The sequence below is a fragment of the Vicia villosa genome, unplaced genomic scaffold (genome assembly GCF_029867415.1).
Source record: "Vicia villosa cultivar HV-30 ecotype Madison, WI unplaced genomic scaffold, Vvil1.0 ctg.001098F_1_1, whole genome shotgun sequence".
NCBI lineage: Eukaryota > Viridiplantae > Streptophyta > Magnoliopsida > Fabales > Fabaceae > Vicia > Vicia villosa.
In genome coordinates this window covers 592082-611488 of record NW_026705478.1, presented here as the reverse complement: position 1 = coordinate 611488, position 19407 = coordinate 592082, and the positions used below count along the sequence as shown (strand labels likewise).

Sequence of the window (19407 nt, the reverse complement as noted above, 5' to 3'; positions counted from 1 at the left end):
CTTATGAACAACAAAATAGCGTCTTCCCTATCATCTCCTCCGCCGAGCTCGAGTACGCCACCACCGCGAAACACCGTCCCCTATCCCAATCCCTCTCATCTCCCCCTTATCATGTGAACAATAAAACAACTTCAACATCACCTATCACCTCTCACGTCTTCACGAATGGTGCGGCGAAATTCCTCAACTTGTCTTCAGGTAATGTTGAACTTAAGGGAAAGGACTAATGTGCTCCGTTTTTAAAACTTAAGGGATTGATTCGAACTTTTTAAAAGTTAAGGGACCATAATGGACTCTGAAGCAAAGTTAAGGGACGAAAAAGGGTATTTTCCCAATACAAATACCAGTTCCAAATAAAAATAGGTTACAACCCTTCTATTTATAAGATTAAACTCGACTGGACTGGGATTCAAAAATGCAGCAAGAGGCTGCCTAAAATTTGCTACTTGTTCTCCAAGAAACTAGGTCTTCAATCCAAACTTTCCTAAATTATCTCCAATTATAGAAAGTGTGGAAATCTCTTGATTTGAGGTAATCTTGGATAACACATCAGCTAATTGATTATCCCAGAATATTTTGTAGCTGAACATAAGATACTGTAGCAATTAAAACGCGGTCCACTTGAAATATCAGCTCCTGCAGTTAAGATGTCAAACCAGACATGTTGAGACATCTTGTTCGACATGTTGAAATTAGTAAACTGCATTCTCTTCAACATGATCCTGCTGAGTTTGTTTTAACAAAATGCATGTCAACTTTAGAGAAACAGCAAAAATGTGTTATTTTTATTAGAGTATATGATTTAAAATTTTATGTTTTTCATTAAATATATATACTAATATACTAATATGACTAATTTTAATGGATTTTATGTATTATTTTATTATATAATAAAAATTAACAAAATGACGATATAAAATCTTATCTACTAAGATTGTGATTATAAAAAATATCTACTTTTTGAAAACATTTTTTATTAACTTTTATAACTTTTAATTATTAATTTTTTTAATGAAATATTTAATTCTCATCTTAATAGTTCTTATTTTAATTTATAAAAAAATTGTGCCTTCATTTATTTACTTGATTTTAAAATTTAATTTTAACCTTTAAATTTTCACTTTTTATAATCTCATTTTTCTATAATTCTCACTTTTATTTATCATTTAAATAGGTCAATATTTTAATGTCTTTTAACATAAAACATATTAATTTTTTTCTCTTTCATTATCAGTTATGTTATAATTACATCAAATACCCTTATAAACTTATAATACACCAAATACTCTTATAAACTTATAATACATTTATGTTATAATTTTTATATTTAAATTTAAATATTATAATATAAAATTTATATTTCTTTATACCTCATCAAAAAACATCTCTCAAATAAAAAGTAAAATACAATATATCATGTGAGAGAATAATATCTCTTCTATTTCTTAATTGACTATAAAGTATTGAATTTTTTACTTAACTATAAATTGAACTGTTCATTTCATAAATTTCCTTATTCTTTAAAATTTAATTCTTACCATTTAAAAATTTTATTTTCTTTCATTAACATTTTAATAGTCATTGAAATTATAACTAATACACATTATAATGATTATAATGATGACGATACATAATACAATGTTAATGAATAAAAAAGTATTTTAAAATATTTTTATCTTATTGGCATTCATTTAACGAATTACCTTTGAAAAATGTTTTTAAATCAAATTATTAATTAAAGTTTAAAATTAAATAGTTATAAAATAAATAAAATAGTAGTTAAAAAATTGCTGTGATACAAATTTATAAATATGGATTCAATAGATAAATAGTTGAAGTGCATATCTACACATATTAGTATTAAGCCCATAATTGTAATTTTCTTTTTTTTTTTGTTAATTTATATTGGATTTATAATTAAATAATATTATATATTTTGTTGATAATATGTGATTGAATTTATTATTAATTTAAATTCAATTGAAAAAATGACAACGACTCATGAAAATGTTGATATGATGTAAATCAATTTAATGAATAAAAAGTTATATTACCATATTAAATTCATAGTATTAAATATGTTTATAATATATTATATTATATTAAAGATTTTTACTCACTTTTTTAAATTGATTGTATTGAACATGATTAAAAAATAAACTCAAAATAAAATATCAATACAAATATATTTATCGATAACAATTTAATAAAACTAATTCAGACATCGCGCGGATAGCGGTCTAGTTTTCAAAGAAATGAAGAAGGTGACCGTTTACTAATTACTGATGCATGTGCCCTTTGTGTTCGGAGTTGTGTGAAACTAGAGTATTCAGATGTAAGCATGTTGAATGTTTGATTGAACAATTGAAACTTGAGTTCTTCCACTGCTCCTTTAGTAAAGAGAGTTAACATGGTGAAAATAATATGTAAGAAGGTGGGGATGGAAGATCAATACATTAACAATCAAAGGTAAAAACTTCAAACTTGGCAAAACACTCCCAAAGCAATAATCTCACTATTAAATTTGAAATTTAACAGTAGTCTAATAATCTGAAGAAATGATATATAAAACAATACAAATAAAGACACATTCAAACATCATTAGTGTTCTAATAAAAGAAAGAAAAAAAAAAGAAAGTAAATTGATAAATATAGCCATATCCTCTGCCCTGCATAACAACTTATTCCTAGAGCCTCATATCAAGAATCTACTTTTCCAATCCATTAGGCAATGCAAGAGTTTTTTCCTCAGAAGAGTTAAGCTCGTCCCAGACTTCAATCCAAGTAACCATAGCATCAGCAAGCTTGTTAAAATAGTCATCAACCAATCCGAGTTTCGCCTTAACTTTTTTGGAGAGTTCAATGTAGCATTTCTGAGGAGTTGTGCATTCCTTTGGAAGAGAAACAGATTGGAAAAATGGTATCAGTTCTTCCTGCCAGTATATTCCTTTGTACTCTTTCTTAAGATTCACAAATGGGTTGCTAGCTTTGCTGTGCCACAGATATGGCAAACCTGTCTTCACTCCTAGTCCCAAATGGTCACTTATCACCTACAAAGGGTCTAGTGGTGAGCACAAAGTCTAATACAATGTATAACATGATTGATTTACAAGAATAGAAATTTGGAATACCTTGGCGCACCAGCCAGCCCACATGTCATCGTAGCGACCGATAGGTTGGCCATCACCCATGAGTCCAAAGTACAATGCAGGGCCGATCAAATCACGGTTGAATGCCAAATTCATACCACACATGGGAAAGAGAGTTCCCTTTGGTATTGTCAAAACAGCATCTACATACCTAAGAAGAAAAACAATAATGTAAAATAACCTATCAGTATATCACCTATGAAGCAATTGCCCAATCATAGACACCAAACACAATACAGACACGTAGACTCAGAGATACCAAAACAAATACCTAGTGTTTCTTTCTAGAGGCTTGACAAGCTGAGTAGGAGCATCATAATCAGGAACATTAAGCCAGAGTCCATGAGAGACTGCTGTTGGAACACCTTCACGGAGACTGAACGGATATCCGCGGACAAAGTCTGCACCTTCTCTATATGGATCATACAGAGTGTTGAAGAAAAACGGGGTTGATGGAGTCAGCAAGTTCTTAATGTGCTGCTGCAAAGCATTAATTTCTTTGCCAGATGGATCTTTGGCAACCTGAAGAAAAAACAAAGTAAAGCTGACAAAAGACAAACATAGAAATCAAAGATTTAAGAAAGTGAGGTGAAGAAGACATACAAAGCAGTCATCGTCAATAGTAAAGATGTATTTCTTTTTGGAGATGGCGAAACCGAAGCAACGACAAGCCGAGTCTTTGAATGAAATACATGAAGCCTTAGGACCCAAAATACGGTTAATATCGTTACGGTTATAGAGTTCATAATCAAAGCCTTGAGGGACTTTGATGACTTTAGAAGGGTCACCATCTTGTATGATGATGAGATGATATGGTTGGAAGAATGGTCTCCACTGTTCCAAGAAATCGAGGTTCCTTATTGTTGGAATCACTATGTCCAGTTCATCTTTCAAAATCGGTGTTACGGATGATGAAGATGACATGGTTAAGAGAGAGAAGAAAGACAAGGTTTATTGTTGTTGGAATGTGTTGTTGTGTTGGGGGTTTTGTAGAAGGAAGATTATGTGAACTTTGAAGTCATCGCCAAAGGTTAGTTGTATATAGTAGCGTCAACGTTTATGAGGAATGGTGCCAAACATTTATCATCTGTCATTTTCTGTTTGTTAGTTCGCTCCAAATGCACACAGAATAGTCATTCATTGGAGGTTTGGGAATATTGTTGTTTTGTCCGAACACAACCAATACTAAGGAGAACATTTCAGGCAATACGTCACGCACAGTACTTTGCATAAACATCAATGTTACTTTGTTAGGCATGATTCCAGTCAAGGAATTTTGTCTTGTTTTGATTGGTTAAATAGGACTGCTGCAAGTTCTACATGGTTTTTTAACCGTTTGTGGGGGAATATTCATGACACTGCAGTTTCCATTCCAACACTCGATCACAGAATGTGGTCCTAAGAAGTTGTTAACAATGCACACATATACGTGCAAGGATTGTGAACAAAATCAGTTTTTGGTTTTTTTCCAAAGCAACTTACTTTCGTAATTTTAAATTGCGGTTGCGATTGTTGTTCAGCTATGGACTGTGGTGAATTTTAATTAAAAGATTCTCGACTCAAAATACACCGATAAGAAATATTAAAATTATAATTTTTTAGTTTTGATAAAATAATTTAAAAGACATAAAAAATTGTTTTATTTTAATTCAGTCGCCGTGAACGCTACAAGTTTTTTGTACAACAAAAGTAACTAGTTAAAATTGTAATAAATTGTGGTATATGTCTTTCATTCTCAATATAATTTATTGCATTTATATAGTTTGTTGGTTAAACAATGAGTCTAACTAACTAAGTATATGTTAGTTAGTTTAAACTACTAAAAAAGACTTAGTTACAAACTAGCTAAGAAAACTCTAAACTTACACGGGTGTATACAACTCCTTCCCTTAACTATATATCAACACAAGTGTATAGTATAATCACTTCAATGAACTATATATTTGCACAGGTGTATAGTGTGAATGGGTTGAACAATATACCCACACGAATGTGAATAAGAATTAGTTTAAATGTATTTATTTAGTGTAATTACCGATATAACCCTGTAACCTTTATATATACGAGAAATAATAATGAGAAAAGTATCAAGCCAAGAATTCTTGACATGGTATCAGTAGGTTTTCGATCAAACTTGTGAGTTTTAAGTTAATCTTGGCTTTATTCAGCGACACCCCACTGGGTCGCTCTTGAAATCGTCTCGGTAGATCTCGTTTCTCGGTAATTGAAATCATCTCGGTTCTCGGTAATCTCTTCCAAGATTGTGATTCTAATCTCGGATGCTTACAATCATGTTTCTGGTAGTGCTCATAAGTTACAATTTTGTTATTCCTCCTTGTTTGCAAATCGTGTTTGCTTTGATCGTGTTATCGTATCGGTGTCGACAAGTATTCTGAATTAGGGTTTTGATTTGGTGTCGGCAAGTATCCTGAATTGGGGTGTTGATTTGGTGTCGGCAAGTATTTTCTTCAGTGTTCTGTTGGTGTTTCTTGTTTCACGTTAACAAAATTGTTACGTTAACAAAATTGTTCTTAAGTCATCTCTGACATTATGGCTTCCGAAGAAGAGATAGATCATTTTTGTGTTCGTTTTACAGGAAAGAATTATCTTGTTTGAGAATTTCAGTTTCGGATGTATGTCAAAGGGAAAGGATTATGGAGTCACTTGGACGATGTCTCTTTGGCACCGTTAGAGACAACTGACTTAGATGCATGGGAAATAGAAGATGCTCAGATTATCACTTGGATTCTCGGTACTATTGATCCTCACATGATTAATAATTTGCGATCTTTTTCCACTGCCAAAGAAATGTGGAACTACTTGAAGCATATCTATAACCTAGACAATGCAGCCAAACGTTTTCAGTTGGAGCTAGACATTGCCAATTACAAATAAGGCAATCTGTCTGTTCAAGAATATTATTCTGGTTTTTTGAATTTATGGACAGAACACTCTGCGATTATACATGTTGAGGTTCCCAAGAGTTCTCTCGCGGATGTCCAAGAGGTCTACAATACTAGTATGCGAGATCAATTTCTCATGAAGCTTCGTGCAGAATTTGAGGTTGTCAGAGGTGCTTTGCTGAATAGGAATCCTGTTCCTTCTTCAGATACATTTGTTGGTGAACTTCTCAGAGAGGAACAACGTCTTGCTACTCAAGGATCCATGTCTCATGATGTTGTCATTTCTGAGTCTGCTATGTTTGCATATGCTCCTCAGAGAAGAGGTAAAGGTCGTGATATTGGACATGTCCAATGTTTCTCTTGCAAACAATTTGGACATTTTGCTCAGAGTTGCAGTAAGAAGTTTTGTAATTATTGCAAGCAGCGGGGCCATATTATCTCTGATTGTCCCACCCGTCCTCCACGATCAGCACAACGTTCGGTGCAAGCATTTCCTACTAGTACAAGCTCTGCAGTTGGTCCTTCCATCACCAATCCATCTAATGGTGGTGCTCTCCAACCTGAAATAATCCAACAGATGGTACTTTCCGCTCTTTCAACCTTGGGAATTCAGGGTAAGTCTTCGAATGTTTCCTGCCCGTGGTTTCTTGATTCTGGTGCATCCAATCACATGACAGCCTCTTCTGAATACTTGCACAATTTACATTCTTACCATGGTAATCAGAAAATTCAAATTGTGGATGGTAATGCTCTCTCTATCACTAATGTTGGTGACCTCAACTCTGATTTTCGGGATGTCTTTGTATCACCTGGACTTGCTTCCAATTTATTATTTGTTGGTCAATTGGTTGATAATAATTGTAATGTAAATTTTTTTCGTGATGGTTGCCTTGTGCAGGAACAGGTGTCGGGGAAGGTGGTTGCGAAAGGGCCTAAAGTGGGAAGACTGTTTCCACTTCAGTTTATTTCTAGGCATTTATCTCTTGCTTGTAATAGTGTCTTGAATTCTTATGAGGATTGGCATAGAAAATTGGGTCATCCTAACTCTGCTGTTTTATCTCATTTATTTAAAAATGGTTTGTTGGGAAATAGAAATGTTGTTTCTAATGCCTCTATTTCATGTTCTGTTTGCAAATTAGCTAAAAGTAAAATACTTCCTTTTCCGTCTGGTGCTTATCGGGCTTCCTCTTGTTTTGAAATGATTCATAGTGATGTATGGGGTATGTCTCCTGTAGTTTCTCATGCTCGCTATAAATATTTTGTCACATTTATTGAGGATTATAGTCGTTTTACTTGGATATATTTTCTTCGGTCTAAATCTGAAGTGTTTTCTATGTTTAAGAAATTTCTGACATATGTTGAAACTCAATTTCATGAAAGTGTTAAAATTTTTCGCTCTGATTCTGGTGGTGAGTACATGTCTCGTGAGTTTCAAGAATTTCTTCAACAAAAAGGCATTTTGTCTCAACGATCTTGTCCCAATACCCTCCAACAAAATGGGATGGCAGAACGCAAGAATCGTCATTTGCTTGATGTGACACGCACTTTACTTCTTCAAGCTTCTGTACCACCCCGATTTTGGGTGGAGGCGCTTTCCACAGCTGTCTTCTTGATCAATCATCTTCCTTCTACGGTTATTGATCTCGATTCTCCTTTTTTTCGTCTTTTTAAAGTTCAGCCTAATTATAATGATTTACATACTTTTGGATGTGTTTGTTTTGTTCACTTACCTCCATTTGAAAGGCATAAGCTTGGACTGCAGTCTGTTCAATGTGCGTTTATGGGGTATAATCACTCTCATAAGGGATTTGTGTGTTATGATGTCACTAACCATCGTTTTCGTATTTCTAGGAATGTGACATTTTTTGATAATCAGTTTATGTTTCCATGTGTTTCTCCTGTCATGAATGATATTGTTACTCTTCCTAAGTTTTCTACTATGACTCAATCTATAGAACGCTATAAACCAGGTCATGTATATGTCAGAAAACACAAACAGCAGGTTCCCACACCCCTTCCCGACGTTGAACTGTCACCTGATCCTGTAACGGTTGAACCACGACGTTCTGGTCGAATATCTCGAGCACCAGATAGATATTCACCAGACAGGTATGATTCCTCACATACTTCTCTGACTGCCACACTCTCTAGCATATCTATTCCTACTTGCTATTCATAGGTTGTTAAAGATGTACGTTGGATAAAAGCAATGAATGAGGAACTTCAAGCTCTTCAAGAGAATTTCACATGGGATATTGTCTCTTGTCATCCTGATGTTAAACCCATTGGCTGCAAATGGGTGTATTCTGTGAAATTGAATTCTGATGGGTCCCTCAACCGTTTCAAGGCTCGCTTGGTTGCCTTAGGAAATAAGCAGGAATATGGAATTGATTATGATGAGACATTTGCACCGGTTGCCAAAATGACATATGTTCGTACGGTACTCTCTATAGCTGCTTCTAACGGGTGGGCTCTTCATCAATTAGATGTGAAAAATGCTTTTCTTCATGGTGACCTGGCGGAAGATATTTAAATGACTCCTCCTCAAGGTTTATTTCCGTCATCTAAGGGTGTGTGCAAGCTCAAACGCTCCTTATACGGTTTGAAACAAGCGCCTAGAGCATGGTATGAAAAATTTCGCTCCACTCTACTTGGGTTTTCCTTTACTCAGAGTCAGTATGATTCTTCTCTATTTATTCATAGAACATCTACTGGAATTGTCCTACTTCTTCTGTATGTTGATGATATGATTATTACTGGTTCTGATCATGCTTCCATTCAAAGCCTTAAACAGCAGTTACAAGCAGCGTTTCATATGAAAGATCTTGGTAATTTGCATTATTTTCTTGGTCTTGAGGTTCATTCTACATCCAAGGGCATATTCCTCCATCGACACAAGTATGCCACAGATTTAATTTCTATGGCTGGTCTACAATCGGTTAATCCAGTAGATACTCCTCTTGAGGTTAATGTTAAATATCATTGTGATGATGGTGATCTGTTGCATGATCCCTTATTGTATCGTCAACTCGTGGGTAACCTTAATTACTTGACTATTACTCGCCCTGACATATCATTTGCTGTTCAAAAAGTAAGTCAATTCATGCACTCTCCTCGCCACCTTCACTTGGCAGCAGTTCGACGTATAATTCGTTACTTGAAGGGAAGCTCTCATCGTGGTTTATTCTTTCCTACTGGAGTTCCTCCTAAATTGAGTGCTTATAGTGATGCCGATTGGGCAGGGTGCCCTGATACTCGACGATCTGTCACTGGTTGGTGCATGTTTCTTGGCTCTTCATTGATCTCATGGAAAAGTAAGAAACAAGCGAGAGTCTCTAAATCTTCTACTGAATCTGAGTATCGTGCCATGTCTGTTGCTTGTTCTGAAATAATTTGGCTTCGTGGTCTTTTGGCTGAACTTGGATTTCCTCAAATAGAGCCAACTTCACTTTATGCTGACAATACAAGTGCCATCCAAATTGTTGTGAATCCTATTTTTCATGAACGCACCAAACATATTGAAGTTGATTGTCACTCAATCCGCGACGCTTATGATGACAGAATAATATCACTTCCTCATGTCAGTACTCAGTTGCAGATTACAGATATTCTTACCAAGGTTGTTCCGCGTCCACGTCATCAGTTTCTTGTTAGCAAATTGATGCTCATTGACAAGCAGCATCAATTTGAGGGGGGTGTGAATAGGAATTAGTTTAAATGTATTTATTTAGTGTAATTACCAATATATCCCTGTAACCTTTCTATATACGAGAAATAATAATGAGAAAAGTATCAAGCCAAGAATTCTTGACAACGAATTTATAGGGTGAATGAAAATGCTATGTTTATGAATTATCAAACAACATTTTTTCATAAGACTAAATATACATCAATCCTAGTTGTTCGTTCAAATACACATAGTAATACAAAACATGTATTTTTCATTTTCTCTTCAAGCATCTCATTTTAAATCCAATCATCATGATCATTACCAGCAACTATTGTTTCTTGTACGCCAAAAAATCATTGTCTCATTGAACATGAAAACATAGATTGGGTCGTTTCTTCTATGAGCTCTGTCACCACACCAATCAGAATCTGAATAACTTATCAATCATGTATTCTTCTTTTTCACAACAATTAAAAATAACATGTCAAATCTCACGATTCCCTTTAGGTACCTGGGTATTTTTTTTGCATCTTGTAGATGTGACTCCATATGCTCACCTATGAATTTGCTGATCATACTTACAACATAGCTAATGTAAGCATTACTATTACATAAGGACCTCAATGATCCATCAATCTTCTTGTACATGCTTGCTTTTACCTTTTCTTCATCAATGAATTCATCAGAAGTTTATGCCTTGATTAAATATGCTAAATCTTTTCTTTGAAGAACCACTTGAGGTTCTCATATCTCAACAATCATCATCAATTCACCGATATATTCGGAAATCACATTCCCCTCAGTGCATTCGCTTACCTCAACCACAGTAAAACAATTTTCAACAACAGTATCAGAGATAGACTCAATTGATACCTTCTCTAAATTATTTTTACTATCTTAAATGACACATTCCTCGACAATGATATTATCACTGACTCTATTATCATTGACATGAATTTTGTTTTTCTTAACTGATTCACCCACTTCATCATTAACAACACCTTCCAAATCAACGTCAGTGCCTTCATCATCAATTTTTTCATCTAATCCTTCACTTCTAACAAGTTTTGCAAAAAACATGATTCGTATCACTTCCTTTATCTAGTGTGCCATGTCATTTCCATGCCTCTGATTCATTAAAAATCACATCTCAAACTCCTTTATCTACGGGAATGTACAACTTATAGGCACTTGTAAAATGATATCATATGAATATCATGCTTTCACTTTTGTCATAAATCTTACTTCTTCATTGATCACGTATATTCTTGAAACACTTTGATTCAAATGCTTTAAGAAGCTTCACACTTGGATTTCTTCCACTTCAAGCTTAGTTAGACACTTTCATCTTCAGCTTCTTGGTGGAGCATTTATTTAGTATATATGTGGTTGTGTTGCTAGCTTCTTCCCAAAACATATGAGGCATGTTCTTGTGCTTTAGTATACTTTTGTCAATATCTATGAGGCTCGACTTTCTTCTCTCTACTAGACCATTATACTGAGGAGTATAGGTTAGTTAAACTCATGTCTTATGCATTCACCGATGCAAAATGAATCAATCTCCTTTGCAATTTACTTTCCACTACCATTTTTCCTTAAAACCTTTATTTCTTTCACACTCTACTTCTCAATCAATATTTTGAAAGAATTAAACACTTCAAGTGTTTCACTTTTGAATTTAATGGTATATGGCCACAACATTCCTGAATATTCATCAACAAAGTGATGAAATACTTGCTTCCACCTAGTGATGATAATTCAAATGGGCCACAAATATCAGAATATCTAACCTCTAGTACATCATTTGATCTCTTGAGTATGGATGATGCAAAAGTAAATCTGCTTCGTTTTTCTCTTAAAGAGGTTTCACATGTCATTGTGTTTAAACTCAGTTTAAACAACCATACACTAAATTATTATATCTTAATTCACTTAGGCATCTAAATTTCATATGACCATACCTCATATTCCATAACCACTCATGTCCCTAAATGCTTTACATGCCCACCTCCTTTTCATTTTGAAGTCATCTAAAATTTTGACTTTAATATCAACCTCTTATGTGAATCAAACAATTGGAGTGTGTCGCCGCTCATGGTTACTTAAAAACACTTTTATACTAGCTGTCATATACTCAATAGGTTTTACATTATCCAAATTACATAGATTACCTTCTCAATAAGTGCATTATTCTCATCCTTTATATTGATCACAATTTCACACATGGCTTATGTAACACCCTTCTAATTCCACAACTATTTCGCATATCATTTACGAAAATAAATCAAATAAAAATCACCACTCAAGGGTGTCACACTTCATATAAAACATAATAGTAACAATTCTTGCTCCATAACAAAAATTATATCCTTATAAAACATCAGATAATAATTCAACAAAGACATTGGAGCGGGTTCACAATCATAACATCATAATTAAGTTCACAAGAACTCATACGTTGGTCTCCTCAATTATTAACACCAATCAATCAAAACCGTCATAAATTATAACAACGCCAAAAGGATATAATCGTTCGCAAAACTTAGCGTTCCCAACCCGATGTTACATATCAGAGAAAGACACCTTCTAATAACGAAACTAAATAAAATACTCCGAAGCTATCTTCAAAGTCTCTAAGAAACTACTCCTCATCACCTGTGTGTTACCCACGTGGAGGTAACTTTCAAACATAAAGGGTGAGCAATCACAATTCATTATAAAAGATATAAGGAAAAGAAGAGTATACAAACAACATCATATAACACATCGCATTTGTCAATGCATCATACTCACTAATACTTCATAATAATATACAAACATCTTTTATCATCAGAACGCCATATATTCACATACTTCACAGTTATCAACACCTCACAAGTCATCAACAAAATTCATGCAATGTCACATAGAATGTTAATGCAACAACTGACTCTATGCATGTGGTACCAAAATCTTTGATGAACACCTGATCATCACCATCCAAAGATCCCCACCATAGGATCGATCTCCTCTTGGAATCGGAGCACTTCATAAAACACACTCAATCCACACAATGAGATTGAGGCACATCACAGGCAGACCATCATCCAAAATAATACTATGAATGCATGGTACACAATAACGTCATATAAAACTCTGACCACAGCTAGTCAAGTGCATCATCATTCACAAAATCATCACATGGCATATATATACCTCACATACACATCACTAAAACATCATCACAATACCATTATTAACGTCACGACAACATCATAGTAAAATAACATTCATTAAAATTAAAACATCATGGCATCACAATATACAACAATTAAATCATACAAACACATAGGTACTAGAATCATGCATCAAATAATTCATATGACTCAATTATATTGAAGGACTACGCATCAGCTTCCAAACACTTTGAACATCGCATCAAATAGAGTTCTGAAACTCAAGTTACGACATTTTAAAGAAAATGATGCAAGTTGCTCGTCTCAAGCTCGCCCGGCGCCCTATGAGCGCTCTGCTCGCTTCCTGGTCGCCTGGTGCTCACTTGGAGAAATGAGCGATTTTGGGGTCTCGATGCTTCATTTGCCCTTCCCCCATACATTTTCTAGGGGATCTTCTCGCCTCGAGCTCGCCCGACAAAGCTACAGCACTCTGCTCGCCACGAGCTCGCGGCTAGCTTTCTCGGCAAAATTGCGAATTCTGCAACTTTGCAATCGCGTTTTAGCTTCTATCCAGCCCCATTCCACTTGCGATTTCAATCTCAGTTCGGTCCAAAAACACATAGTAATTCACATATATATCACATCATAACATCAAAACGTATTATAGCATTCATCATAGGCATTAATTCATGATATTTTAACATCAATTGACATCATCACATCATATTGAACACAGTCGTAGCATACAAATATCTCCATTAATAATTTCATCATGTAAGATAAACACCTACATCTACCTTAATCCTCTATCAATCATAATAAGCCAGAATTACCCCTTCCCTCGAATCTCCTAGAAAATTGATCTCTTCCTTCGCGTTCTAGCGAAATCCTCTTTGGTTCTCTGTGCCCTAGCTCTCACTTCACAATTTCTCCAACTTTCACGATCGTACAAAATGATCTCTTTCTCTTTTCTCCTTTTTACTTAGTTACCCTAAGGACTCTTTTTATGTTCTTCCTATTATGCCCTTACTCAACTCCCCTTTATTATTTTATTATTATTATTAATCTAAATAATGCCACTCAATTATTTAAATCAAGATAATTCTAACTCACCTTATCCCACTACTATCCCACACACGTCATACATCATACTTCACCCAAATTCACCAATAATTCACGAATAACCGAATAATTAAATAATTCTAAAATTTGGGGAGTTACACCTTCTGCTACAAGGTCATTGTTATTTGCAAGTATAACATTGGTTTTCTTACTTGAGTCAAAACTTGTGGGCCATTTATTGTGTTCAATCATTTGATTTAAACACCTTGAGCAAGATACCATAACTCACACATTTGGTTTCATTCACAACTTATGGCCATTAACATAAAAATTTCTAAATCATTGTCATCATCATGAGCTATACGAGGCATCTTCATCACTTATTTGATTCTTCTTCAAACCCTTTTTGTGCCAATACCCATCATTAAAGTGGCCAAACTTTTCATAATTGTAGCATTTCACCTTACTTTTATAAAATTATTTACTCTTTGATTGGTTGGAGACAAAGCCTTATCTTTTCTTGAAGGATTCAGCTTTGTCATCAATCTTTGATCTTTCATTGTTAGACTAGTTTGCATTTCGAAGCTTTATTTTCCTTTCTTCCTAAACTTCTTTTCATGACCATATTTCTTAATCACTTGAGCTTGCAAGGCTTCTTGAATTGAACTCTCAATTCCTCTATCAATCACCATGAGTTCATGATCCTCCAATGAACTTTGCGTTTCTTCTATCTTCATGGTTTTAAAATCTTTGAATTGTTGAATTTCCACCATTATGAAATCAAATTTTCATGTTAGAGACATCATCACTTTCTCGGCCACTTGTTGATCAATGATAGCCTTACTACAGGTCTTCATTTGATTCAAGGTTGCAAGCAATTTAGAAAAGTAATCAACTATCTTTTAATTATCTTCCTCCTTAAAGATTGAAGCTTCACTTGCTTCACTTTTTCTCCACCACCATTTTACTTCTATGGGATATCTCATTCCTTGTTTTATTTTGACACCTTTGAAATATTTTCAAAATTATGAGAATCCATATTCTGTTGAATATAGAACAGAGTCGTGCAATCTTTCTTCTTCGAATCCTTGAATGAGAGTCTTTATATATTTTTAGGTCTTACTCCTAGTTATTCATAGTTGTTTTTCATAATCTCAAGCACACCTTGAGCTTCAAACAATGAATTCATTAAGGTATTCCATCTTTTCCAATTACATCCATAAAGAAAGAAGATGTTATAAGGAAATCCGTCATTTGTATTCATGATTGCTGAAATAAAACTTGAAAAAAATCACACACCTCACTAAGTGTTTCCCAATTCAATGGTACCCTCACAATTCTCTCATGTTTCCCTTTAACAGAACTAGAGTATCGATGTAAACTAGAAGTGTAGTGAGGTTTCTTGTGCAGCAAAAGTAATTAATTACAGTTGAAACAAATGAAGGTATATATTTAATTCATTCTCAAATTAGAATCTAGAACATTTATATAGCTTGTTGGTTAAGCAATCAACCTAACTAAGTAACTAACGAAACTATATTCCCATTCAAGTGTATAGTATGACTCTTTCAATGAATTATGTATACCTGCACGAGTGTATAGTATAACTTTATTGTTGAAATATATACTCGCATGGGTCTATAGTATAACTAATACCTGTGGACATGTGACTCCACACACAATAGGGTGTGAATTATGTGTTTCAGAAAAGTGGTAGTTTGAAACTTTTACAATTATTTTCAGAGTTTAAAAAATTTTTGAAAACCTTTTAAGAAATTAGAAGCGGAAAAATAAATAATCAAAAAACTAAGAGCATATCTTGAGAATATCCAATAATTCTTAAGAGCTTTTAGTAGGTTGAACTCTCGACCCCCCTTATACAAGGAAAATTGAAGTTTCAGGATAACTTCCAACCAAACAGCGAACACTTAAAAGAAGCGATTAGTTTTCCTTTTAAACAGCAGATTGAAGAGATTAGTCTTCTTTTCAAATAGCAACTTGAAGCGGGTAGTTCCAAGCTAAACCGAGATTTTCCACTAGATTATCTCAAACCAAGGTGAGCTTTCGAACCGGGCTGAACTCATGAACCAAAGTGAGGTTTTGACCAGACTGACCATGAACCACTAAGATTTTAAACCAGGTTTATCTCATACCAAAGTAAGCTTTTCATTGGGCTAGGCTTACAAATCAAACAAAGGTTTTTACCAGGATAACCACAAACCAAGTAGATACTTTTAACCGGACTAGTCTCAAACCAATGTAAGCTTTTGAACAGTATAATTGACTCAATGACCTCAAAATAAACGTTTAGGATGTTTAAAAAGGAAGGAAGAGATATATAGTCTTTATTATTCATTAAGACATCGTCTGAAACGTTTAGGGGCAGTTTTTGCATTAACCTAATCGATTCGGTATGAATGCTAATCGATTGGATAATACAAATTTCATCCAAAATCATTTCGACAATTGCTGCTTCAACTGGAACGACTTTAAAACATTTTTATGAATAATTCTTTAAGAATAATAGGCTTAAAAACATATTTGTGTGTGTGTGTGTGTGATTTAGCCGTATAACTTTACGAATAAGTCCTTGTGCTTTTTCAACATAATGTTCACTCTGGTGCGACGGGGCAAGCTTTCACACTTCCTCTCTTTAATAATTTGAAGCTTCAAGACTCGACAGGTAAACCAGTCATATAGACAATTTCTTGAATTTTTCTTGAAGATGATGCTTGATATTCTAATTGAGTATCATCATCAGAGGATGTTTACAATGATCATCAAACCCTAACTTGTATTCTTGGATCTTTGATCATTTTCTATGCTTGAATCCTCACAGGTTTCATTATCAATGACTCTTATTAGTTTCCATCATCAAAAGTACATCCATCATTAAGATCATGTTATCGAGAGCTTCCTTGATTACTTATTATGTAAAACATGGTTCCATATTCTCCCACTTTTTGATAATGACAACACATATCTCAGGGAGGTGATAAAAGAAATAAATAGATATATTTGGAGTGGTTAAACTTCACCTCAATTAAGTAGAGAGCATACTCTAGTCCCTCTGAGAGTATATTTTTCCCTCTTTGTCAAAATAAAAAAGATGGGTAAAAGAATGTATTGCAAAAATTTTAAATATGAAAACATAAGCACAATAGCATTTAGGAAAAGGAAAGATCACACTTTTATTAATTCAAATATGCTGAATTTCAAAGTACCTAAAGCGGGAAATTGCATAATTTAAAGAGTAATGCATAGAATAGGAAATTTTGGAAAAAGAAGTAACAAGAAAGCAAACACACTTAGACACACAAGTAAGAATATTCATTTCCAGAAGAATCATCACCCCTTAAGATAATTTTCTTGATCTCTTTCATATTTTAGGCTAAATTTTGACATCTCCCCAAGACTTAATTAATTCTTGTGTCTTCCGATTCTTCTATATCTTCTTCTTTGACTATTGGGTCGTCCTTCAATTCTCCATGCTTGATGAAAACCTTCATCTCTTTGAGGGCAGTGTAGTTGATCCAGTTGTTAGAAGAGTCTCTGGTTTCTCCCATGGTATCCACATTAATTGAATGTTCCTAGAAGTTTGGTTATCATTCACTATTACAAATAATATATTTCATGACAAAGCTTTCACCTCATCCAAAAACAAAAATGAGGTATAATGCCAAGGCACGTCATATTTTTCTTTAAAAATAAAAACAACATATTCCCTTGGTTTTTAAAATAACCGAGAGGAAAAACAATTCAGGACACGCTTCAAATTCTAGCTATTGCAGTTTATATTTTTATTTCTTTATAAGTGTAAACTAAATGATATATCCCTTCGGTTTCCTAAATAACTGAAGGATAAAATAAATCAGATTTTCCTATAAAAACACCTGTTACATATATTTTACCCTAAAGCTAACTTATATGTAGCTGCCCTAAACTCGTATGCATCATTCTTTTGGGGTAGATTGCAAGATGGAAAAAACTTCAATATTCTTATATTCTTGAATAAAACATATTTTGGTAACCTAACAGATAAGAACTTCATGGTTAAGTGTGCTTGACTTGGAGTAGTATTTGGATGTGTGACCTTCTAGGAAGTTTCTCAGAAAACGTGTGAGTGAGGACAAATCATGCTGAAAATCTGTGTTGGTTTGTGAGGTCAGTTGGTAATTCTGAAAGCAGTATGGGGTGTTACATTAGGCGCCTCAATAATTGTCTCTGGAATAACCTCTATTGTAGTTGTTGCATTTTCCTTAGAAAGATGGGGCACCTCTACCATCTCAGAAGTATGAGGAACTTATATTTCTGTCGGATATGGCACATCTGCCTCTGCCACCATTTGTACGTCATCCTGAACTAGTGGCTGGACATCAACTGGCTCATCTTCATCATATTCATCCATCCAAAAGCAAATAAAACAAGTTTTTTTAACCTACCAGTTTTTTCAAAAAATCTGAAATTATTAACTTTTTGAATTTTTCAAAATATGGGGTAACGAAGCATACTTTTTCTAGATTTTTTAAAAGATACGGTAAAAATGCATACCTTTTTCAGATTTTTTGAAATATTCGGTTGAACGTATGCAATTTTACTATATTTTTTTGAAAAATACGAAAACATTTATGCAGATTTACCGTATTTTTCAAAATATCTGATAAAAGGTCTGCATTTTTATCGGATATTTTGAAAAATCCAATTGAATGTATGAATTTTTAAAAAAGCATTTTTATCGAATTTTTTCAAAGATGTGGTAAAAAATCATTAAAAATGCTGTAAAAATCTTTAAAATGCGGTAAAAATCATACTTGTCATCAATAGCAAATATCCGGTAGTGTCTATGAAAAGTCCAAAAAATTACAAAACTTTAGTAAAAATTCGAATTTCTCCAGTACATTTTGTGAAATAAAATTTAATAGTAAAAACATGGGGGTGTCGGGGTGTCAAATAAAATTTGGGGTAGCAGGAAGAAACCTCAAAATCTCAAGATGAAGGTCCAACAACATTAAAGCCCATTACTTAAACCGAGACTTAAGACCCATCATCAATTGAATTTGTTCAATGAATGAGTTAGTTTTAAATGCGTTGCAACATTACACTACTAGTTTCCAATCCATCCCAAGATAGCAACTCTACACCACTTCATGGCTTGATTGCCATATCAAATAACACATGATTTATCTATTTTCTCTGTAAATCTAAACATTCATATTCATAGATGTTGATGTATTCAGTATAACCCCACACACAAAAACTAAATCTAGATATACAACTATTTTATAGGTAGTAACAGATTAACACTTGATGTGTCCTGAAACAAACAGAAGATTTCATATGAATGTGATATCATGATATCAAAGTGACTTTTCAACTACTAAATGATAACATACTTCAATCACATTGTCATAACTTTTTTGTTATAAAACACACTAGCTCATTTGCATATCTACACACTCTCAAACTGT

The 19407-nt window shown here is 33.9% G+C and overlaps 1 protein-coding gene across 1 annotated transcript; it reads right to left on the bottom strand.

The window, feature by feature from the left end:
- Window positions 1–2451: 2451 nt before the first annotated feature.
- On the bottom strand, window positions 2452–4275 carry LOC131633224 (UDP-arabinopyranose mutase 3-like). The gene is made up of 4 exons (XM_058903933.1): window positions 3753–4275; window positions 3421–3671; window positions 3132–3300; window positions 2452–3050 (listed from the first exon to the last, which is right to left on the bottom strand). Exons 1-4 carry the CDS (start codon window positions 4071–4073, stop codon window positions 2709–2711), a joined length of 1083 nt encoding a protein of 360 aa, XP_058759916.1. The 5' UTR covers window positions 4074–4275; the 3' UTR covers window positions 2452–2708.
- Window positions 4276–19407: the final 15132 nt, after the last annotated feature.

Bases quoted from the DNA above. Each gene is read 5' to 3' on its own strand.
- LOC131633224 (XM_058903933.1), bottom strand. From the start codon at position 4,073: ATGTCATCTTCATCATCCGTAACACCGATTTTGAAAGATGAACTGGAC. The intron at 3,301-3,420 runs GTATTTGTTTTG...TTTTCTTCTTAG, and splicing joins CCTCTAGAAAGAAACACTAG to GTATGTAGATGCTGTTTTGA. The intron at 3,051-3,131 runs GTATTCCAAATT...GACCCTTTGTAG, and splicing joins GGGCTGGCTGGTGCGCCAAG to GTGATAAGTGACCATTTGGG.